The sequence below is a fragment of the Anolis sagrei genome, chromosome 4 (assembly GCF_037176765.1).
Source record: "Anolis sagrei isolate rAnoSag1 chromosome 4, rAnoSag1.mat, whole genome shotgun sequence".
NCBI classification, from domain to species: domain Eukaryota; kingdom Metazoa; phylum Chordata; class Lepidosauria; order Squamata; family Dactyloidae; genus Anolis; species Anolis sagrei.
In genome coordinates, this window is record NC_090024.1 from 100,569,907 (window position 1) to 100,595,234 (window position 25,328).

Genomic DNA, 25,328 nt, shown 5'->3' on the forward strand with positions numbered 1-25,328 from the left:
CTATTGACAATAGAGATATTGACTAGTTAGAAGGTGTCTAGAGGAGAGCACCTACAATAATCAAATGTCTGGAGACCATACCCTATGAGGAACGTCTTAAAGATCTTTTATTTAGCTCACATTATCTGGCTCAGTTTTCCATTAAGTAAACATGGAGTAAAATTAGGAAGGCATGAGAACTACAGGTATCTTTTTTTGCTTTTTCATTCTTCAGTTGCTCCCAGATATCCACATATCTTTTCCAGGGTGTCCTCAGCCCAAGAATGTTGCCCCATCTGGAAGGAACTGTAGATTATCAAGCATCAAGTTCAGCAGGGAAGAGGTTTGAATACCAGCTGTCCTTTCAAGGATGTTAGTTCAGTAGAAGAAAAGAGGGCCATACAATTTTTTCTAAAAATTACAACTTAGCAGCCAAGATTTCACCTCAGGCAAAAAATATCAGTAGCCCATTGAGCAAGACAGCATCTTATTTCCTCCCACTTGGGAATCTGCTTACAGTCTTCTTTCAGTTTAGATTCCAGCAGCTCAGGGAAGAACCAGTTAGATATTTAAAGCTAACCAGATGTTGGCTATCAAAAACTTGGTACATAAAAGTATCTTCCCTTCCTCCTGTATAGTTGACATTAATCTTCTAAATTGCAATGCCAGTGAAATAGTCACTCTCTGATTCTGAAGCTAAACTTTTGCTGTCCTTTCATTTCCTGGATTTGTGCAGCCTGACCAGATGAACTCCACTCTAGTATTCTGATTAGTGAATTTTGCATCAATTTCTATAGCAGCCTCCCCCCCCCCCCCCTCTCTCTCACACACACATATCCAAATGATTTTGCTTTCGGATCTTCTGGTTTTTAAAAACGTGTATATCATGTCACATTACAAGATCAGGGTCAATGTCATGACTTCCTTGTTAATTTGATAACCATGGTGTTCTCTGAACATTCATTTTGTCTGTTGTGCAAGAGGCTTCAGAATGAAAACTTGCTGTCATTAATCATGGAAAATTATAACCACTTGTACAGTTCCTAGATGATGTGGGTTGCAGTTTTGCTGTTTTGGAGGTATCTCTTGGACTGTTTCAGACCGAAGGAAGCCCTTTGACAAAGAAGTAAACACAACACTAAATGACAAGCTATGTGTGTATGGGGAAAATTAATATTTTCAAAAAGAAAAGAAAAATTAGGGTGGGGGAGTTGCATGCAGTCAGTGAGATGCACTTTTCTTTGTACCAATGTATACAATAAGAGGGGTAATGACAATTTCCACATTCCAATAACAGTAAGATATCCCAGTTCAGCTTGTATTATGTATGGGTTAGGGACGAGTGCAGTCATATGATGTGAATGCAGACCCTGCTCGACTCTCTGGGGTAGTAGTTCACAACTTGTGAGTCCCCAGGTTTTTTGGCCTACAACTCCCAGAAATCCCAACCAGTTTACCAGGGGTTGAAAGGGACCCACAGATTGAGAACTACTGCTATGGGAGAGGGAATAATGTTTTTAAAAAGGATTATAATCAAAACTAAGAACATCCAGTCAGTATTCTCTTCACCTCAATGCCTTTATATATATTTCCCACCAAAATCATTAACAGCTTTTTTTTTTGAGTAATTGACACAGCATTCAAAAATTCTCAGTCAAGCAAATATTGCTTAAGTACTTTAGCTCTTCTTTCTAGAAACCCTTTTATCACTGTATTAACTTATAGTCCAGTGGCTAATTGTGTTTTTAAATTCAGAGTTAAAAATACTTCTGGAACCATGCCACTCATTTATGAGCAATAGAACCACTCTGAGTAAAATATTTGGGTCAGTAGCTTATTCTTCTCCCTGACGATTGGAGTCAGAGTTATGCATTTGATTCTTCCACTTTCTGTACAAGAACATGAAATGCATAACTTATGTTAGCAATTATTGAATGTTCATGAATTCTTTAGTTTTCCAGTGATTGCAATCCTTAAATCGGAAGAAAACTTTCCAAATACTTTGGAAAAATGAGAAGTATTTTGAGAAATGTTTCATGTTATTAAAACCTTCTGTGTTAAAACAGTTCTCAATTTCTACAATGTAGAGTGTTACCAGTGAGTAAGTGCCAAGTTGTGTAGGCTCTGTGCTGAAAAACAGCAACTCATTTATAAACGTCGTATCTTTGAAACATACATAGGAGTAGGCATTTAAGAAGTGAATTGGGAATTACTTGAAGGTCACTGGAAATTACTTGCAGTGTCTCTGTGATGTATAAGGATCTCCTTTATGTAATGTGATGGTACATTTGACTGTCTTCGGTGTCTGCCAGGAGCCCCCGATGGTGCAGTGGGTTAAACCCCTATGCCGGCAGGACTGAAGACTGACAGGTCACAGGTTCGAATCCGGGGAGAGCATGTATGAGCTCTCTCTATCAGCTCCAGCTCCTCATGTGAGGACATGAGAGAAGCCTCCCACAAGGATGGTAATACATCAAAACATCCTGAGCATTGCAGACGGCCAATTCTCTCACCAGAAGCGGCTTGCAGTTTCTCAAGTCGCTCCTGACATGACAAAAATAATTGGTGTCTGCCAAATAAACAAACAGTGTAATTGAAAGATCAGGTGTTCATAGAATCATAGAATCAAAGAGTTGGAAGAGACCTCATGGGCCATCCAGTCCAACCCTGCCAAGAAGCAGGAATATTGCATTCAAATCACCCCTGACAGATGGCCATCCAGCCTCTGTTTAAAAGCTTCCAGAGAAGGAGCCTCCGCCACACTCTGGGTATTTTAAAAACCAAAGAAACACTTCTTCATTTAAGGTATAATTAGCCTGTAAAACATACTCTCTAAAATGTTAGAATGACCAAAAGTATGAATTGTGCTTTTTTAAAATAAATAAATAAATAGGAATTCCTCTAACCATGTGCACTGGCCATAAAAACTTCTTGTCAAGAAAGTGTATTCTTTGAAGTACTACATAAAAGTAGTAGTGATAGGGGTTAGCAATTCCAGTTGTGACTTGCTTTATAAACTTGCTTAAGGCATAAAACCAATAGACAGCAGACATTTGAGCAAGATGTTCCATTTTTAACCTGGCCCAACATATTGCTCTTTTACATTCCATGAGATCCATGTACCTTTTCTCTAACATGTAATTACAATCCTCTAGCAACATAGAGTCTTTAAGCCAACTCATGCCCTTGAAGAAATGCCAATACAATCACAGCCGCACCCAGATTCCCTTTTCTGCTGTCTGCCAGAACAGGGCACTTTGGGTAGCCAACGGAGGAGAGTAAGAAATAGTGGAAGAAGTAGGAGCTCTGGCAGTGGCAACAGCAAAGAAATTGTTTTGAGGAAAGCTTTACAAAGTAGGTATACCATTTTGCCCACTGCTTGATACAATTTCCTCAGAACACTTGCCTGGCAAATAGGGTGACCAAACCAAGTTTTGCACTTAATATTGATTTATAATGGTGGGCATCTAAACAGGTAAGACATATAATAATAATAATAATAATAATAATAATAATAATAATAATAATATAATCATAATAATAATCTTTATTTATACCCTGCCACCATCTCCCCAATGGGGACTTGGAGTGATATTTAATATTTCTTTGTTATTCCTCTAAACATTTTAATCGATCTGTTGTAGTTATTACTTCATTTCCGGATTTCTACATAGTGAGGTACCTCACAGAAGGTGATTGGTTGGTAGAAAATTGGGACCCATGGTCTACTCCTAAAATCACTCATTATAGAATTTCAAAGAAAGAATATTGGCTAAGTGTATTTTAGGCTTCCGTTACACTTAACACTGAATGGTGATACCCAACAATTTCCTGTTAATTTGCTTCAGTCTGAACTAGGAGCACTTTATGGAAATCACATTTGTGGGCATAATTTCAGATTTACTTATATAGTCAGCCCTCCATATTTGTAGATTTGATTATTTGCCGTTTTTCTTAAAATGTTCTGCTAGGAATCTCTGGGTCATGCAGTGTGAGAGCATTTCTCAAGGGATTTTTAGATGCTCCAGTGAGATTTTGTAGTTACCTTCCAGAAGAAGATTTGTGGGTTTTTTAAATTATTTTTGGCATTTTACTTTCCCAGTCATTCTGGGTCCTTAAGTCCAGTGAATGCATTAATATTGTCTTCTCTAGTTGTTTTATAAGATCTAGAGTTGTAATATGTGTAGAGGTGGTTTTGGTTGGTAGAGGCAGTGAATTACTCTTCAAAGTTCAGTTAAGACTCACAATTTAAAAAAATATGTACTTTGTATTTGAGTATAAGATTGTTTTTTGGAGCAAAAATGTGAAATATATTGAAAGAATCATCCATTTTTATTGGGCTTTTCTTTTTTTCTTTTTCAGGTATATACTTACAAACAGAGATCCATTACACACCAAAAAGTTACAACTATGCAGCCTACAAGCACAGAAGGCCTGGAAGACATGGCAGCACTGATAGACCTCCATGAGGGTGCCATAATGCACAACCTATTCCAGCGTTATCAGCAAGACAAAATTTATGTAAGTTGCACTAAACAACTTACATAAACAATGCTTAGTGAATATTTTGGAATATGGAATGAATACTTTGCATGGCTAATAATTTCTCCAGATTTGAACATTGTACATGAAGAAGGAGAGAAAGATGGTGTGTTGGACTAATTATAGTATTAATCCCAGTTAGAGTAAACTGTCAAAATGAATGAGATTGGTTGGTAAATTTAGTCTATTTTGAGTCTCTTATTGATATAATTAATAATGCATGTAATCATTGGATTTTAAAAACCAAAATAGTTGCTTCAAAGGTTGTATGTAAGTTGCATGGTCCGATACCAAGAAGTAGATGAAATATCCCACCTTCAAGCCATATGATGTCACACAGTCTTGCTTGCTCCCGGGTACGCAGCGAAGTCCCATATTTACTTGAGTCTAATGCAGCATCAAGTGTAATGAACATCCTTTAAAATTGCTGGGAAATGTAATGCGCCAGCAAATATTATTGTTTATTGCCTATTACCCTTTCAGCTGCATGCCACCCTAATACAACCTTACCTGCAGTATTGGCCTTGTTTCACCGTTGAATCTAATGTGCATCCTAATTTGGGTTATGTATTTTAGCCAAAAAGGTGTTGTTTGGACTTGAGTAAATATATTAAGTAACTAAAACTGGCAACTAAGTCTGTATTGGGTCAGTAATGGTTAATGAAAACATTTAGAAACACGTATGGGAGTCTTCATGCCTGTGCAAAAACCCTCTTTGGAAATTTGTAGTGCTATATCTCTTCAGCTGCAGTCCTGATTATCCCCTCTGGAACAGTTCCTGCTCCAACTTCCTCAGTATTTATTTTGTTTGCGATTACAACTACATCATGGAGAACTTCGTATATTAGCTACTAGGCTTATGCAATCTAGATAAACCTTGACCCATTTCATGTCCTGGCTTTTGGTGGGGACCTGGTCCGTTTTTTGGAAGCCTTCGAAAATCGGGAGGGCAGATATCTGTTTTTGCTCTGAGGGTGCCGAAAGATCCATTTGGAAAGAAGATCCCCAGAAAGATCCTGTGGAAAGAAGATCCCCAGATGGGCAGTCATTCTAAGTACTTCCTTTGCTTATAAAAAAGCTCATGCTGTGCATAAGTGCACCTACTGTAGAGCATGTTCCCATCAGGCCTGTGGGAACAGGGCTTTGTGTCTTAAACTCTTCTCTGGGAGTTGCCTATTAATATGGCCACTGTTTTAACATTACCACTCAAAACAGGCCTCTTTTCATGGCTTCTGCAGACATTATTTCACCCTTTTCAATAACATTGGCTTTGCCACCCACTGTACAGATGGATCACACTAATATTGATAAAACTGCACTCATTCACTGGAGAACCTCAGTACCACCAACTCTAGATCCAATCTGGCAGTACTTGAAATTACTGGCACTATGCAAATCCATGCAAGCTCTGTCTAAAGCCTCTGGTGCTTCCAATAAGCAAAATCAGCATTTCAGTTATTCTTTGGTTCATAAGAAGGAATCCAAGTCTGCTTATGTTCCTGTGGATGGCCCATTGTCTCATCAGAAGAGCCATAGCCATGTCTGCTCATGTACTTCTGATTTTTCCAAAGGATTTGGAAGTCCTAATGATGGCTAATACTGTTGAACTGACAGTGTTTATCTACTCCATTTCTTCCAGTTGGTGTTAGTTCTGACATTATGAGGTCAGCACTATCTGTGTTTACCTGTTCCTATTCTGGAATTCAAAGAGGAGGAGGAGGAATTATAGATTGATTTTTCTCTTAAAAGAGTCTCAAAGTGGCAAACAATGCTAAAAACATAGATCCCTTTTTTTCTCCTGGAGCTGAACCTGAGAACACATTTGAAGAGTGAATTCACACCTCTGCATTGCAGGGAAAAGGTGTTCTACTACTTCTAGCTATCATCTTACGCAGCCAGGTCAGCAGTTTGCCTAACACACTGCTTCTTAAACTATGGGCCATGACCCCAAATGGGGTCCCCATAGCATAATACAGGGGCTCAGAAAAATTGGGCAACAATAAAAGGTTTCTGAGTATCATCATGTGGCTGTTTTAGGCATTTACAGTAACCTGTTGTGCAGTGTTTACAGTGAATTCTGCAGAATATGCTTCAGCTGTACTTCATAAAAAGGATAGTCATCCTGTTTAGCAAGCCTTGCAAATACATCCCACCTGGGGTCACATAAACATTTCAAGGGGTCACAAGTGGAAAAGTTTAAGAAGCCCTGGCCTAGCACACTCATCAACACCATCCTCTTCTCCCACCTCTACCAATACAATGGCACGGCAATAACTATTGTGAATTATGATGGCACACTGAGAAGTTTGTGTCTTCATTTTCATTTTGGATGGTGTCCTTAAAGCTACACTGCCATCACTGCATTCATGTGACAGCTTTCAACAAACTCTGGTGGTGCCTTGACCAGGCGTGATTAAAGGAGACTGTTATTTGATATAGTTCATCTGCAGCAAAGCAAAAGAAATACAGCGAAATGGCCATTTGAAGGCTATAATTTTTGAGTATTCAAAAGCTCAAATCCAAAATTAGATTTGCCTGTGGTATGTTGGTTTTGTATCTTCTTTTATCAAAGAGATGGGAACATGTCCCCAAGTTTTGTAGAAATGATCCTTTCTTGGGACAGTTTGAGCTTACATGGAAAGTTTTGAGAAAGAAACCTTAAAACCACGTAAGTACATATGTGATGTAGCTAAAAGCAAGAGCATTTAAATTATGGTGTTGGAGTTGGCTTTGACTGGATTTGCCTCCCACACATCTCAGACAGTTAACTTTTTCTGGCAAATGTAAGCCAAAAAGAGGTCAAAACAGAATGAAAGGGGGCTATTTAAAAACGGTGAGGGAGAGCTAAAAATAAAACCATTAAATAAATACGTAAACTCACATGAATCCTCTGTGATTTAGTACTGAAAGCATTCCCATTAACACATGTGCTCTTTTCAGCATAACGAAATTTGTTCAGCGTTTTTTTCCCCTTCCAGAATGTGCTCTAAAGTAGTTAGATTTTATTTTGCTTGTGGGTATACTTCAAGGGCTTCCAAAAGCACGTGGTGGTGATTCACTTACCAGAAATTACTTAGTCCTCTCAGTCAGCATTAATATTATAGGTCAGTTTTCTCTTGTTTATGACATTTACTCAGTAGGGATATTATTTGGGAGAGATCATCTGGAGTTTCGGGGGTTCGGTGTTATCTGTATCCAGATGATGTCCAACTCTGTTACTCCTTTCCACCTGCTACTAAGGAGGTTGTTCAGGTCCTGAACTGGTGCTTGGCTGCTGTAATGGACTGGATGAGGGACAACAGATTGAAACTAAATCCAGACAAGACAGAGGTACTCCTGGTCAGTCGAAAGGCCGATCAGGGCATAGGGTTACAGCCTGTGCTTGACGGGGTCACACTCCCCCTGAAGGCGCAGGTTCGCAGCTTGGGAGTGATCCTGGACTCATCGCTGAGCCTGGAACCCCAGGTCTCGGCGGTGGTCAGGCGAGCTTTTGCACAATTAAAGCTTGTGCGCCAGCTGCGCCCATACCTTGGGAAGTCTGACTTGTCCACGGTGGTCCATGCTCTGGTTACATCCCGTCTAGACTACTGCACCGCTCTCTACGTGGGGTTGCCTCTGAAGGCTGCCCGGAAGCTTCAATTAGTCCAATGAGCGACAGCCAGATTGCTAACAGGAGCAGGGTACAGATATCATATGGCCCCTCTGTTACGCCAGCTCCACTGGCTGCCAATTAGCTTCCGAGCACAATTCAAAGTGCTGGTTTTGACCTATAAAGCTCTAAACGACTCCGGCCCAGTTTACCTGTCCGAACGGATTCTCCCCTATGAACCATCAAGGTTATTAAGATCTTCCGGAGGGGCCCTGCTCTCGGTCCCACCACCTTCGCAATCTCGTTTGGTGGGGACGAGGGACAGGGCCTTCTCGGTGGTGGCTCCTCGGCTTTGGAACTCCCTCCCACTAGAGATTAGATCTGCTCCCTCCCTCCTGACCTTCAGGAAACTAACAAAGACCTGGCTTTGGAACGTGGTATTTGAGGACTGAGTCTATAACCTTCGTCTACATGGAAGAAGGATGATGAACTGTGACTGTGACTGTATTGACGACTTGGCTTGTGTAATGTAATGATGATGTTTTTATTGTACTTATATTTTAATGTGTAATGATGATGCACTGTGTTGTTTTTGTATATTATTGTATATGAAAACATGTTGTGAAGCGGCCTGAGTCCCTCCTTGGAGGTGAGAAGACCGGTATATAAAACTTCTAAATAAATAAATAAATATTTTGCAATAGGTGAATGAGAAAACTTTTGAATAATTTAAATCTCCTCTGTCTTTCTTTTGATAGCAAATTAATCTCCTACATATCTTTGCATGCCTATTTTATGCTGCTGAGTTAGTTGAATTAACAAGTTTATAAGAAACTAAATGGACTGAACATCTGTATCATTCTTGTCTCTTAAGATGTATCCTAAGAACACAATAAGGGAGCCGCCTCTTAAACAACATTCAGTCCTGATTAATATCTTTGGATGGGACACCACCAATGAATACCAGTTGCTGCAGCCTTTATTTTAGAGCAGTGGTTCCCCAGATGATCAGTGGTTCCCCAACATGTGGGTCCCCAGATGTTTGGGCCTTCAACACCCAGAAATCCTTACAGTGGTAAACTGGTTGGGATTTCTTGGAGTTGTAGGGCAAAACACCTGGGGACACACAGGTTGAGAAGCACTGTTTTAGAGGAAAGTACTGGCAAAACCACCTCTGTGTATTCCTTGCCTAGGAAAATTCTGTGAAATCCATGGGGTTGCTGTCAGTTAACATGTAACTTGAAGGTGCATATGCATGAATACACACATCCATATTTTTCCCTAAGTTCTTGGCTTGGCTTAGCGAATTTGCCATTTGGCAGGTAAAACAAGGAAGAAAAGAAAGGCAACAGGGAGAGCAATGGCCAAGAGAAGGAGGAAAAGATTGTGGAAAAAAGAACTCAGGCAGTAAAACATCTTGGACCAGCCCTACATATTAACCCCCCCCCCCCCACTTTTGTGGTTAATTTTCTAGTAAATCACAATTTTATTTCAATGTTTTAGGAAGGAAGTGCTTTATTTTTTGATATCAAGAAACTACTGTGGAACTTACACTTGGAGCATTCAAATAATGTATTGGAACAGTTTTCATCAGATTTAATTGGCTCTGCAATTGCTTTATTTCATCATTTTGGTTCAGTAAGCTTCTCTAATAACACTTGATCCATCTAATTATAGCATACTTTTCTGTCTAGCTTTATTCTCAAGAGATCCATCAGGGAGCTAATGGCTGCGCATTAATGATCAATAAAACAATGAATTATTTTGCTCGCTCTTGGATTCTAGCCAGATGCCAGAAATACTTTAGAAATGCAGGTCAGTAGGTCTGTTTCCCTAAGCTGTTACATTTTTATAGAGTATCCAAGTTCTAGATATTAGTTTAATCATCTTATTGGTTTGGGTTTTAGCTACATCGTTGCTTCTTAATCTGTGCAGGACTGTCAGCCATGTTTGGCGCACTGGCTAACATTGTATATTTCTTTCCTATTCATGGTCAGGCAGCAGATTAGGGACCAACATTGGTCCACAGATAATCACTTTTAGTAACATTGAACTAAATGATAGCAATGTGGCTTCTTTGAAATTCCACATCTCCTTCTAAGCTATAGTTTAGGGCAGGGGTCCTCAAACTAAGGCCCGGGGCCCGGATGCGGCCCTCCAAGGTAATTTAACCGGCCCTTGCTCAGGGTCAACCTAAGTCTGAAATGACTTGAAAGCACACAACAACAACAACAACAACAACAACAACAACCTTATCTCATCAGCCAAAAGCAGGCCCACACTTCCCATTGAAATACTAATAAGTTTATATTTATTAAAATTGTTCTTCATTTTAATTATTGTATTGTTTTTACGTGTTTTTTGCATTACAAATAAGATATGTGCAATGTGAATAGGAATTCGTTCATTTTTTTTTCAAATTGTAATCCAGCCCTCCAATAGTTTGAGGGACTGTGCCCTGTCCTTCAGTTTAAAAAGTTTGAGGACCCCTGGTTTAGGGAAACCTGCAGTTTTACTACTGAATATCTCTCCTGCCCTCTCCTGTGGCCTGATATTTACAGGTCATCCCCAAGTTACAAACATGACAGGTTCTGTAGGTTTGTTCTTAAGTTGAACTTGTCTGTAAATTGGAACAGGTACATTTTAAAGTTGAACTCCAGCCATATCTATCTGACAGCAAAACAAACACCACAGGTATGTCAACTTCTCTATGCAATCCAAACATGATAGACAGACAGTTATTACAGGGACAGAAAGTGAGGTGAAATTTTCTGAACACTTTCTGTCCCTGTAATAACTGGATTTTGATTTAAAAAACAGGCTTGTTGTGAAAACAAGGATTGGTGATAAAGCTTCTGTCGAGACACCTTTTTCTCATGATAACTCTTCTGAGGGAAAACTTTCTCTCACTTCTTGTTGTCTCCCCCCGGCGCCCTCCCCCCAATTCTTTGCCTTAACTCTTTGAGTCTCTGTTGTTAGTATTTTAGGTGTCTAGTGCCGCATCAGATGGGTAACAGTAGGAGAGTCCCTATTATCTGACATTTTCGTTTATACAACGTTTTGTTGGCTCTTTTATATAGGATAAGCGAGAGTACTATATTTTTATTACATTGTACTGTCAGTAAATCACACTGTATCATGCTGGAAATAAAGAATGAGGTAACTTTTTCCAGTGTATATTTAACAACTCAAGAAGAGCAACTACTATAGGAATGGGCCCTAAATCTTTCAATCCAATTCTTTAGATTGTTTGCTCAGTTTGTTATGAGTCTGTATTCTACCATGTAAATCTATCTTGGCAAATTCTTCACTGAAATTAGGCTCAGCCAGGAGATATTGAAGGACTTGGAGTATTGACAAGAGTATAGTATGAGCCTTAATCTTTCTGATTTGCCAAAGTGTATGTAACTGCTATATTTCCCCCCAAATAAGACCGGGTCTTATACTGATTTTTGCTCCAAAAGATGCATTAGGGGATGTCTTATTTTTCATTTCTCAAGTGCGCACATTATTTATGTGTTGTGTTTTTACTCGGATTGATCGTTTGGCAATAAATTTCAAGTTCATCTGTTTACATAAGGTTTACCTCTTGTCCAAAGGCACCCACTTGGATATTTACAAACACTGAATTATAATGTGTGTTATCATTTATTTTAACTATTAATGCCAGTAATATTATTAATTTATATTTAATTATATTTCAATATTAAAAATAAAGAATAATATTGCTATTTCATAATTCAATATGCTTGTATGTGTTACAACAGGATGTACTACTGGTAAATTTGTCCGTCTGGCTAATGATCCTAATTGGGGTTTATTTTGGGGGTAGGGAATACATTATGAGCATTCTGAAAAAAATCATGCAAGGGCTATTTTCCAGTTAGGCCTTTTTTTTAGGGAAACAGGGTAATGAAAAGAAAAACCCACTATTCATATCCATAATAAGAACATGAAGAATGACTCATGTTAAGTAGGATTCCATCCAAAAACAGAATCTGAATCCAAATTTCAAATCCTAGTTGCCAGGTTAGTGTTGATTATAGTTAATGTTGAGATTAAAGGTAACTGGTTGCTAAGGAAACATAAATAGCTGAAGTTGAATCTGTGACAGTATTGTATGCTGGCAGTCTGCTGTGGGGATGGAATAAATCTGGCCCTGTTTAAGGTTCTGGCTACCTTTGCAACCTCTGACCACTTATGCCTCCCCGGTGTCATCTTTTTTTCTGACAAAAAGGGAGTAAATTGCATTCTCTGGAAATGAAGTGTGTTAATTTACTTGCTTCCTTTCAAACAATACATAGCAATTGTGTTTTTTTGTCAATCAGTCTCAGATGTTTGCACGGTCTTATAAACGTTCTCTCTCATTCTGAATTAAACAATTAGCCAAAAATACAGTAAATTTTCCCCACCAATCCAATTGTTGTTGTTATTTATTTTTATTTATGTCCTGCTTTCTTCTCTCCACAAGGAGATTCAAAGTGAATTAATCTAATCTGTTTCTGCTTCTATTAATACAACATTACATTTGGATTGGTGCTTGAGAAGTTACTTTTAGAGGTAAAGAATTATATTTTAGACTGTGTTACTACAGTGACCCTAATGTGAATCTATCACAAGGTTGTTGTTTTTTTGGGTAGGATTTGTTTAGAGGAGTTTTGCCATTTGCCTTCCTCTGAGAGAATAGGTTTACTTGCCAAGCAGTAATTCTAACCTCAGTCTCCAGAGTCATGGTCCAATAGTCAAACCATTGTACTGTTCTACCTTCATATTTTTAGATACTTACTTTAAAAAAATCTGAATATTGAAAGATTCTGGGCTGGTAGTCCAAAGAAACTCTCCAATAATCTGTATTGGTGTTTCAATACTTTCAATGAAGCGTAAATCATCAGAATAAGAAACATCATGAACCACTTCATGACATAGTCCTCTTTCCTTTTTTCGTGTAGCTGCATGACTGTAACTATCAAAGTAATTAAACAGTAACAAGTACTCTGCAAAAGGATGAAGCCATCCCTCAATATAATATGATGGAACGATACCATTGTTATTGGTATAGGAATTAATTACACATTACTTGTTATTTGCCAGTAGTTGTTTCCGGTGTTTGATCTAGATTACTTTTGTGTGAGGAATAAATTCCTTGCAACCTTTATTCAGGCCTTCTCTCCTCCATACATGCACACAAACAAACCCCCTTTTGCCCTTTTGCAGAAGCATGTCTTTGCAACCAGCTGCAGGCTAGAGCGATGGGAAAGAAAACACATTCCACTTGGAACAAAATTAAATTATCTTTTGTTTGCTTTTCAGTGAAGATTTTCAATATGTTGTGTGCGCTGTATTGGATGATGAGATTCAGCGAGCTCTTGTGTGAACATAAAGTGTGATTACAGGGTTTGACATTTTCATAACAGAAATGATATGACTGGGTAGAAGATTTCTTGGAACACATAATCACATTGACATGTTAAACTGTTGCTTTTGAGAAAAAATGTTTGGCCTCCAATGTTTAATGTATAATTTAGGATGAAACCTGAACCCAGTCCGTTTCAAATTAGCATGTAACAAGCTGAAGTGTAGACCATGCTGCCCACAATTTTGGTATATCATGGCTAGCAATGTATGTGCCCATCAATTATGACTGTTTAGGATAAGACAAAAAAAAAGCAGTGCGCTGAATTGTCCTGCTGCCTCGGGTCTTCTTTTGTGCTGACTTCTGTTCCTTTTGCTGACCTACTTGGCTTATATCATGAAGCCAAGGGAAGACAAAACAATACAGTAATCTTATGGTAAAGAGTCTGAATCGGAAGAGAGAGAGAGGGAAAGCTGGGAATTTCCGCACAATAAACCAGAGCTGCTTAAGCTAGTGCCAGATGTTGCCTTTTCTGCCTAATGGGCCACAGATTGGTAGAATATTTGTGCCCATTGGCGATAATCTTTTATTTCCTGGAAACTCTACAGAATCCGGCAGCTAATAACACATGGACCATCATTGGTCCATGGACCATTATTTTCAGCAGTGCTGCAACATTGCCGGCAGCACTGCAACAGAGTATGTTTTATCAATGGCAGTTATATATAATTGTTAGCTACAAATATGGTACCTCCATGTGCAGACGCAGTTTGATTCCAGGTGCTAGGAAGTAAACAATAGAGCATTTATATTACTTCTGGGTCTTGTTTTGTGATTTTCTCAGAGGACCAAAGTGCAGAATAAGATTTTAATTTTGTTCAGGCTGCCTCAAAAAGCAATTGGATAAATTGCTGGCCCTTTCCACCCCACCCTGTATCATATTACAACTTGTTTTGACCCTCTGCTTGGTTTCAAAAATAGCTTGCCACTTAGTATATGTGTCTGTGCGGTGGATGGTAGGAGGCTTTTGACAGAACAAGTTGAGTGGTTCTTGGGATTGTGGCCAAGGTTCTGGTCTTGATGAATCAGTGATCTGATCCAAGTAAGGCACTGAGTATGTCTTTGAAACCTTTTGGCAGATGCCAGAATCGAAACAAACCTATTACCATTATCTACAGTGTTTTAAACTTGCAGTCATTGGTGTTTTCAACACATGTGGCAAACGTCAGCTTTGAGTATATATGCCTATTTGAAATAGAACTTCTAAAGAGTTTCCAAAGTGAGTCACTTGTAACACAATACACAGAATCCTCTAAAAAGCTGAAGGAAAACAAGAGACTTACAAGTAACATCTTTTTATAGTCAGCAAACCACCTTCGTGAGTGGATAAATGGATTGGAAAACACAGGGCAGGGGGAAACAGTGTGAGTTCCTTTTGAAAGTGTGTGCTTCTAAAATGTATATACTATGAGGGGAAATGAAGATGACAGTGTGACTACATTCCTCATAATAGCTTTGTTGATGCAATTGTAAAAAATATGTCCTTCCCTTGAAATGGAAAACATTGTTATTTGTTTATTTATTTATTTATTTAATACATTTGTACCCTGTCCTTTTCACCCCCGAGGGGGGACTATTGTATTTCTTTAACAATGCAAATATAGTATGACCTCTACCCACTAAGTCCTCCAGGTGATCCTCCTACAGTGGGTATATCTCAGGGAATTTTCTAGGTCCTATTCATTTTAATAGGGTTCACTATTATCCACGATTCCATGGTAAGTTCAGGAATTTATCTCCCATCTATATAAATAAAAATGTAATGTTTATTTGTGGGGTTAACATAACTCAAAAACCAGTGGGTGAATTGACACCAAAATTAGACACAATATACCTATCAGGCCAACAAGTGACCATCACTCATAAAAACACTGAAAAACACAGCGGAAGAGACTTAAAAAGCTCAATAATAATAATAATAATAATAATAATAATAATAATAATAATTTACAATGCATGCACAAAACCACATATATACACATACACAAATATATACACACACATATACATACACAAAACACATATACACAGACTGGGGCACAGCAACGTGTGGCAGGGGACAGCTAGTTATATATACTGTAAACTATGTGGTTGGTGATCTTTTAGTTTCATATGTCTTACAAATAGAAGGATCATAGAACCCTTGCTTTTTTCAGTATGGCATGTGTAATATGGTGTAATGGTCGACGTTTTTGACTGGACTTGCAGGATTCTTGGAATTCACTATTATTATTATTATTATTATTATCTTTATTTGTACCCCGCTGACATCTCCCGAAGAACCCGAAGGACTTACAAAGGCCAAGGCCTCAATAAAACAGCAATACAACAATACACATAAACCATAAAGCAAATCATAAGATTAAAGCAATAACATTAAACAGTAAAAACAGTACACCATAGTACACACTATGTGATCTTGGGTCACTTTCTGTCATCACACTATGGTGAAGACATATGGAGTAGTAGGAAAGATATGAACTCGTTGAAAAAAAGGTACAATATAAATGTAACAAATCATCATCATAAATGTAAGGGGGAGCAGTATATCTAATACAGGATTAGGTGATACATTTGTCAAATGTGAAAATGAATGACTGTTCAATGTCTGTTTTGCTTTCTGAGTACTCATAATGTCAATCCCAACACTTCTGATAGAGTACATTGCAGAATTGAAGCACTTATGGTTCACTTTCAACTGTTTGTGATTGTTCCCAAGGAATCCTACCTAGTGTCGTTTGGTGAGATACTTGAGCTCTCCAATGGAGAAGTCTTTAATACCCCTTCCTAAATGACAAATCCCAGGATTCCACAGGATGTTCCCGTGTCAGTTGAAATGGAATGATAGCGCTATAATTATGTAGTGTGAAAAGGCTCCAGGACTGCTGGAGAGTTCACAGTACAACTGGAATCCTGTTGAGGTTCCAGTTGGATAAATAGGAGCAACTAAGTTATCTGGAAAAATAGTTATGTGTGGAGCTATTGTTAAATTCACAAAATAATAGTGATCAAGTATCTACCACAGCTATTGTGGTTTTCATGAGTGACTCCTCTTCACAATCTTGGCCAAGTTATGACAGCATGTGTTCTTAGCAGACATCTAACAACATGGAGGAATTTTGAGGAAGAAAATGAAAAATTCTGTTGTTTTTAAGAAAAAAGTGAGTATTTTCTTGCAGTTCTTTGGGACTTTTTTGCTGTGGCCAAAATCTCTTCAGATTTAACATTAAGCCTCAGAACCTTTGAACCACAGGTTTGTGTCCTGGGGGGAAACCACTAATATAAACACAGTGAAAAAATCAATCTCTTATCAAGACACTGTAATAATCAGATCTTTTTTTTCATGTGTTTTCATTTCATCAAGGGAGCATGTTCTTAAATGATTTAATACCTGCCTGGATCTTTTTGGCACAGAACTTTCAAGTCACGTATACTCTGTGTCTTGAAGGAAAGTATTTGCAGATTATTTAAAACTGTTACATTTCTATTTTGGGATGTTGATGGGACTGAGAACATTGATCATGCCTGATTCTTTTGTCAGATGTATATTGAACCTAAGAGGAAATTGGTGAACTGATAACTATTTAAAATTCATTTTAAGTTTTTTTAAAAGACTATACCTTGTCTAAGCAAGATAAGTTTGTTAAGTTTGGCATCTGTATATTATCTATTATCTATTGAATGCTTTCTGTGAGCCGCCCCGAGTCCCTTCAGGAAGATAGTGGCGGAATACAAATAAAGCTTTATTATTATTATTTGAAACACAACAAGATTAGGACACAGCAAACAAGATCACTATGCTAGTTGTTGTATTGGATCACATGTCAGACACTTCCCAAGTGTCTAGGATTATGTGATGTATCAGCGAATAATGCGTGCAGATCCCAGTAGGGTGGCCTTTTGCAGCTGATAGATAGTAATTTTGTCAGTGGTGATTGTGTTTAAGTGCAGACCAAGGTCTTTAGGCACTGCACCCAGTGTGCCAATCACCACCGGGACACCTTGACTGGCTTGTGCCAGAGTCTTTGCAGTTCGATCTTTAAATCCTCATATCGTGTCAGCATTTCCAGTTGTTTCCCTTCAATCCTGTTGTCAGCTGGGATTGTAACATCGACAATCCATACTTGGTTTTTTAAAACGATTGTGAGGTCAGGAGTATCGTGCTCCAAAACTCACAGTCTGAATTTGGAAGTTCCAAAGTAGCTTAATGTGTTCATTTTCTGTAACTTTGTCAGGCTTGTGATCCCACCAGTTCTTTGTCGCAGGCAGATGGTATTTGTGGCACAAGTTCCAATGAATTTGAGCAATGGTGTTATGCCTCTGCTTGTAGTCTTAGGACTTTTGATAACTATACATACATAAACAGTAAAATGTATTGCAACAAACAGTTTAAACTCTAAAAATGTGTATGTGTCTATGTGAGTACATAAAATTCATGTTACTAACACTTAGCTAACGTGTTGATTTAGTTATTTTATGTCCCACCTTTCTACCAACCTGAGATTTCATGGACAGTGTGACCCTGTTCATCACGAGCTGAATCCCTGTTCCCTGCCCTTCCTCTCAAATGTGTTTTGTATGGATTAAGCATCACTGGTATAGAAGAAAAACAGCTTACTTTGAGTTGGTTGGAAACCCTCATGGTGATACTGAACATCAAAACTTTGGAAACCTTTCCCAGTGGGTTCACATTATGTTAAATAGCATGAGGAGCGAAACTGAATACCTGGAGTTGTGCGGATACCATATTGTATAAATGCCAAATCATCAAATCCTGTGTCCTCATTCTTTTTCAGACTTACATTGGTTCCATAGTTGCCTCCGTAAACCCCTACAAAGCCATCCCTGGCCTCTACGACCGCACCACTGTGGAAGAATATAGCCGACACCACTTGGGAGAAATTTCACCTCATATTTTTGCTGTTGCCAATGAGTGCTACCGCTGCCTATGGAAACGCCATGACAACCAATGTGTTCTCATCAGGTACCTCACTGCTGCTTTAATTACTTCAGCCTTTGTTCTTGAATATTATTTTTTTGTGGAGATTGGGAGGGCAACACATTAGCAGAAATAAGGAAATAAATTAAGAGGGCATGTTTTCCTCCTTTCCCCTGTAACTCTGAAATTGTGATATATTTGAAAATGCTACCCTTAATAATTTCTCTCTTTTGAATGGCAAGAGTTCATTCAATGTATATATACTGTTGTCATATAATCTATCTGTTCAATTATCTATCTACACATCACATATTCTGTTTATGGCCTATTCACATAGACCTCATTTCACTCTGATTTCCCCACTAGGTTATGTCTTGTTGTGCTGCAAATTAATTTGTCCCCACTAGTCTTGAATGAGCATGTCCATCCAAAAATGGAAAGAAAGACCTTTAGAAAGCTTATAAATAAAAACATCAACAATTAAAGCTCTTGCCTGTGCTGGTTGGCTGAATCTGCTTGTCTGAACTTGATTGTTTCCGCTGTTGTTTCTCTAAACTGTATTTCCATTTAATGAGGCTAAAATAATGTCCAAGGTCATCTCTGGTGTTTGGTGGTGTTCTGAGTAGTGCGGCTTCAGTGATTGTGTATTACTAGCGATCAGAGATCCTCTCCTCCTGTGTTGCCTTCCTACTTCTCTTCCCAAGTGCCCTGCTATCACCTGATCTCAGTGTAGGCCCATATAGTTGAATTCAGCAAGGTTAAACTACACTACACTGACCATATAAATGCAGCTCCAAACTGCATTATCCAGACCATATCACATCACAAAGCCTCACATCACAATGACCAGTGCTAAAGGAGAGAGCAGTATAGTGCAAGCTCAGCTTTCGTGCTTGCCATTATTCTTCCTAGAAACTAATTTATCCCTGTTTTTGTTGGCTGGACAGGGTCTTTCCCTCAACTGCTAAATCCCTTTGTTATGCTGTGCTATCTGACTACAGAGTGTTCAAATTTGATTGTCTGGGAGCCTGAAGTGTATATTTATATAGCCAGTGTACGTTTCCAAACTTTTGTTCAAAGCTGCAAAACATTTTGAGGAACGAGTACTTTATAGAAGAGATGCAGGAAACCGGAGAGGGCATATTTAACCTTATGCTGTTCTTCCAGTGCTGCATCTGTGACTAGTATTTGTTAATGAAACCTGGCAATCTGTCATCTAGTTCCACTCTTAGGTTTTTAGGCTTCCAGCTGAGGAGACGCTGAACCGTTCAGTAGCCTTAACTGTATTCTTTTTGACTCTCTAAAAACTTACCATATGGTTCAACCTACAGGTTTATTTTGAAGTAGAGCTTCTTTTTTTACATTGATATTTTAATTAAAATATAATTAATATATGTATTACATCAATAGGGAATAGTATATACATACTTCAGTTGTAGGGCTTTAGCACAGCAGGTTAACCCCCAGCTGCAGTAAACCTTGCCAACCGAAAGCCCGGGTCAGGGTGAGCTCCTGGCTTTTAGCCCAGCTTTTGCCTACCTAGTAGTTTTGAAAACAGCAATGTGAGTAGACAAATAGGTATCCTTAAGTGAGAAGGTGTTCAAGGCACCCATAAGGAAATGCCAGAAAAAATGCCGGCAATTCAATCAAAGAAAAAGTTTATGATCAAAGCTCTTTGGCATGGAAAGTGGAGCGACAGCACCCCTCCTTCCCCCATGGCCGGAACCAAGCACAGCCTCCAAGATGCCAAAGATGGGAAAGCCTATATATACATCTCTATCTATCTAAAGCTGACTGCCTTGTCAGTGTATAATGGCATTGAATGTTTGCCGTATATGTGTGTTCTGAGTCCCCTTCGGGGTAAGAAGGGCAGAATAAAAATACTGTAACTAAATGTCTTTAAAGTGGAATATGAGAAAACAATTGTAGGGAAGGTAGTATTTTCTTTCTAATGTTTCTCAAAAAAGTCACTAGTCCATTGTACCATGGGCAGTTTATGGAAGCATACCAAAATATCGTATCTAAAGTAAAAAAGAGATTCTTTACAGGCATTCCCAAAGTTACAAATATTAGACTTACAAATGATTTATAGTCAAGAATGGGTGTAAGACGACAGAAAGTGAGAGAAATCTACCCGCCGAAAGAATTATAATGGGGGAAAAGTGAAGCTTCATCACTAATCCTTGTTTTCACAGCAAGCCATTTTTTTTTCAAAATCCAGTGATCACAGGGGCAGAAAGTGAGGTAAAATCGTCTAATCAGGGGCACAGACAGCAGGACAAACACCATGGGGGTGTTAACCCTTCCCTATTCTACCCAAGGCTAAAAAATATGTATTTCTGGCTGGAGTTAACAGTTTAAAAATTATCTAATCCAACTTACAAACAAATGTAACTTAAGAACAAATCTACAGACCTTATCCTGTTCACTACTTGGGGGCTGCCTGTAAATTGGGATTTATAGAATTTCTGGAAAGCATCTTCAATATTATGGCTTGTCTAGATTAAATTGGTCTTGTATCACTGAAGACATCTGTTAGATTTAGTGGCAATTTCTTATGGGTACTCCTCTATGTATTGTATTAGTGTCTATGGATCGGACTAAAAGGCTTTCACCTCAATAGACAGCAATGCATTGCGGGTTGGGGTGGTGGGGTAGTAATCACCAAACCAGAAGAATTGAGGCAAAGCAAGTTGCTGCAGAGAATAGGTGTAACTATAAGTAGGATGGATCCCTGGCAAAAAGAGATGGGTGTGGGACAAGATCCTTGGAACTGTCAGATTCGTGCAGTTTCTCATCACAGAGACAGCAGGAAATCCTTTCGACATTAGTCACGTTTTTGGCAATGTGTGATGAAAGCCGCTGCGCTGTGCCAAATACAGTAGGAACTGCATGTCTTTCAGCATTCTCTCATCTCTGTCCAGTGACAGTTATGATCATGGGTTGTACTCTTGGCTGTTATGAGTTCTAATAAAAATAGATAACTTGGAGTTTGTGTTGCTAGTGTGATTGGTTGCCTTCTCTTCTCACTCTGCTGCACACTGGAGGAGCTGGGGAAAGGGCCAAGTACACTGGCTGATTCTTACCTTCTTTTATTCTAAATGAAATTATTCTGGAACATAAGAGTATTAAATGTTGTTCTTGCACAGATTCTTCTTTTTTGTTCGTTCCTCTCATTTGGGCTGTATCAGGAATATTTGAAAACACTTTGAATTGATAGGATTTTTAAAAGGTTAATTCCATGCCTGTATGTTGGTTAAATGGAATCAATAAGAATACTATTATCCAAAACAGAATCCATCCCATTGCTGTTAGTGGGTAGGAATAATGCTGCTGTTGAAGGGTATCATGGCTGAAATCACTGGGTTGCTGGAAGTTTTCCGGGCTGTAAACTAGCATCAAACTAAGTTCTTTTAAAAGAATGATTTGTTGCTCCCACCCCTTTTAAAACTCCTTGGCTTTGTATCTGAAAATTTGGGTGTGAACAGCAGCATTATTGGGTTGCTGTGAGTTTTCTGGGCAGCGTGGCAATGTTCCAGAATTATTCCCTCCTGATGTTTCACCTACATCTGTAGCAGTCATCCTCAGAGGTTGTGAGGTCAGTTGGAAACTAGGCAACAGGTTTATATATCTGTGGAAGGTCCAGGGTGAGAGAAAGAACTCTTGTCTGCCTTTCAAGTTCCTTGATTCGTGTTTGGGCGCTGCTTTTGGCACTGCAGACTAACTCAACCAGAGATGTCAACCATAGCAGAGCACCTGATGGACCAACCTGGACACAGCATATTATCTGAGAACACAGAAATGCAGGATCACTCTACCAAACACTGTCAGACAGAGAAGTCATTGAAATCCACAAGCATTTGGACAATTTCAACAGAAAGAAGGCAATCATGAAAATGAACAAAATCTGGCTTCCAGAATTTAAAAAAGTCTAAAATCAGGACAGTAAATAAATAGGAATATTCAAAAAATAGAAATTCCTGACATGAAACAATCAGGGCCAGCTAGCATCTCCTAACATAGGATTCCCCCAGGCAAGAAGCAGCCAGGCGTTGAAACCTCAAGACCATTAAATGCTAATCAGTGTGGCCAATTGCAACATTCACACTTGCCTCAAGCAGACAGGAGTCTTTCTCTCATCCTGGACTTTCCAAAGATATATAAACCTCACATGCCTAGTTTTCAATAGACCTCATAACCTCTGAAGATGCCTGCCATAGACATGAATGAAACGTCAGGAGAGAATGCTTCTGGAACATGGCCATACAGCCCAGAAAACTCACAGCAATCCAATAATGCTGCTGTTCAAACCCAAGTTTTCAGATACAAAACCAACGAGTTTTAAAAGGGGTGGGAGCAACAAATAATTCTTTTAAAAGAACTTAGTTTGATGCTTGTTTTAATTTAGTTTTTTAGTGATTCCACTTAAACGACCAGGGCTGCGTTGCATGGGATCTTGTGTTTTCCAGTTTAGGAGGCAGAGACTGGATTCCATCGAATGGAAGCATTGTTTTTATAGTGGAATCATAGTGCTTTGAACAGTTCTGTGAGAAAGCCGTGGCTTACCTTGATCAGTATGCACCATTTTACCATTCTAAGGTGTTGTGAGGGATTACTGTACTAACTTTGTATTTGTCTTGTTTGTAGTTCATAAAGATAGTATGAAACTTTTTGAGCACTATTTTTGTAGTTTTGTTTTTTGAGGGCATCGCACGCCCTCTAGTGGATTGCCCAATTATTTCTTGATTTGTGTGGTCCCAGGAATCTGAATATAACATAGAGTGACTGTAATATATATGTTTTTTTCAACTAGAAAAAAATGGGGAGTGTTCCATAATAAATTCCTTTACACTTTAAACAGATAGATACTAATACAGTATTGATGGTCATGTGGGTTCTGTGTCGACAGTTTGGTCCAATTCTGTCATTGGTGGGGTTCAGAATGCTCTTTGATTGTAGGTGAACTATGAATCCCAGCAACTACAACTCCCAAATATCAAGGTCTCTTTGCCCAAACTCCACCCGTGTTCTCATTTGGGCATATAGAGAATTCATGCCAAGTTTGGTCCAGATCCATCATTGTTTGAGTCCACAGTGCTCTTTGGATGTAGGTGAACTACAACTCCAAAACTCAAGGTCAATGCCCACCAACACCTTCCAGTATTTTCTTTTGGTCATGGGAGTTCTGTGTGCCAAGTTTGGTTCAATTCCATCATTGGTGGAGGTCAGAATGCTATTTGATTGTACGTTAACTAGAAATCCCAGCAACCAGAACTCCCAAATTACAGAATCAACCCCCTCCCCGCAACCCCACCAGTACTCAGATCTGGGTGCATCGGGTATTTGTGCCAAAATTGGTCCATTGGATGAAAATATAGCCTGCATATCAGATATGTACATTACAAGTGATAACAGTAGCAAAATTACAGTTATGAAGTAGCAATAAAAATAAGGAACTGTATTAAGGAGTTGCAGCATTAAGGTTGGGAACCACTGCTCTAGGTCCTCCAGCACAGGTCTATGGTCAGCTTTTGGCAGAAGTTGAGCAGAGTCGCACTAAAGGATTTAAAAAGAAACCACATTAATGAAATCTGCTAATAATCACATCCTCAAAAGTTAAACTTGCAAATGTGGAGGGCCGACTTCAGTGATATATTTGTAAGTCAACTCTTATACAAATACTGATGATTCAGTGAGAAGGCTTGGATTTGGACTTACGGATAGGACCCAGGCCTCTGCATGTTGCTAAGATCTTTGAAACAAAGCCATTTTATGACAGAGCATACTGGCAGCTCTTCCTCTTGCTTATGAGAATTTTTTTATAGTTGCTACTAGCAACTCGAGGTGAAACCTGCAACCCCTCAAACAGAATATTACAGTTTTAATATTCTGGTATAAAACATGTAATATGAGGAAAATAAACCCCTCTCTCATTTCCGATTCTTTGTATGTAATGATTTCAAAGCAGCTGAGATTGTTGTGAATGTAGTCAAAGGAAAGACTGTGCCTGAGGTGTGAAATTCATCTACAATTGGATTTTTAGCTTTAGCATCTCCAGTTTAATAGACACATACATTGAGCTACCATTTGCACAAGCACCAAACTTCTGATGTAGAGATTTATTCAAGATGAAAGAAATCATTTGACAAATATGTCAGCTGTTAGACCTTTATATTTCATCTATTGTGGGAGATAATACAGCACAGAGACTGAACTGGAGTGTGTTTGAAATATATTGATCTGTTGCAAACCAGAAAGGTGCAGAAATACCAAGACTGAACATTCACATCGCACTTTGAAATTAGTTTCTCTACAGTTGGTTTCAGCAACTCAAAAGGAGGAAGGGAGCACGAGTCGTACATAATTTAGGCTTCTGTTTTATCACAAGGCCTGAGAAGGACATTCTCACCCTCAACCCCAGCTATATTACTACTGAGGCATTCAGTCCAACTCAAAACATTGTGTAGTCTTTTCCATTCTTGCAACTGTGGAAAATGTATTTTTTGGAAGGCAGCTGCCATCATATCCCAGTAAGTGTGATCTTTCATAGTCCAAAAAAAGTTCCCACTGCAGTCCCAAGAAGTAATTTTCCTTGGCCCTGTCCCTCCCTCAGTGCATCTCTGTACTGAGGACTGTTTGTGCTTGACAGTATGGTATAGTAATCACACAGAGATATATATTTGTGTTACCCTTTATTCTCAATGCCACTGGCTTTATCAAAATCAGTGCCTCACTCACTGTTTATTCTTGACAAAGACCTACCCTATTACTGGTCAAGCTTGGCCGTAACAGAACTACTCCATCCATAACATGTTGGGTGATGTGTCAATTCATATGGTATTACTCTACCAAACAAGATTAGTAGA

At 38.8% G+C, this 25,328-nt stretch overlaps 1 protein-coding gene across 1 annotated transcript in view; it reads left to right on the forward strand.

The window, feature by feature from the left end:
• The window catches only part of MYO10 (myosin X), a 208,192-nt gene that overhangs the window by 81,367 nt on the left and 101,497 nt on the right, over positions 1-25,328 (forward strand). Inside the window, exons 3-4 of the mRNA XM_067467535.1 lie at positions 4,342-4,500; positions 18,320-18,507. Of these exons, the coding sequence (XP_067323636.1) occupies positions 4,342-4,500; positions 18,320-18,507 (347 nt within the window). The remainder of the gene's footprint in view (positions 1-4,341; positions 4,501-18,319; positions 18,508-25,328) is intronic.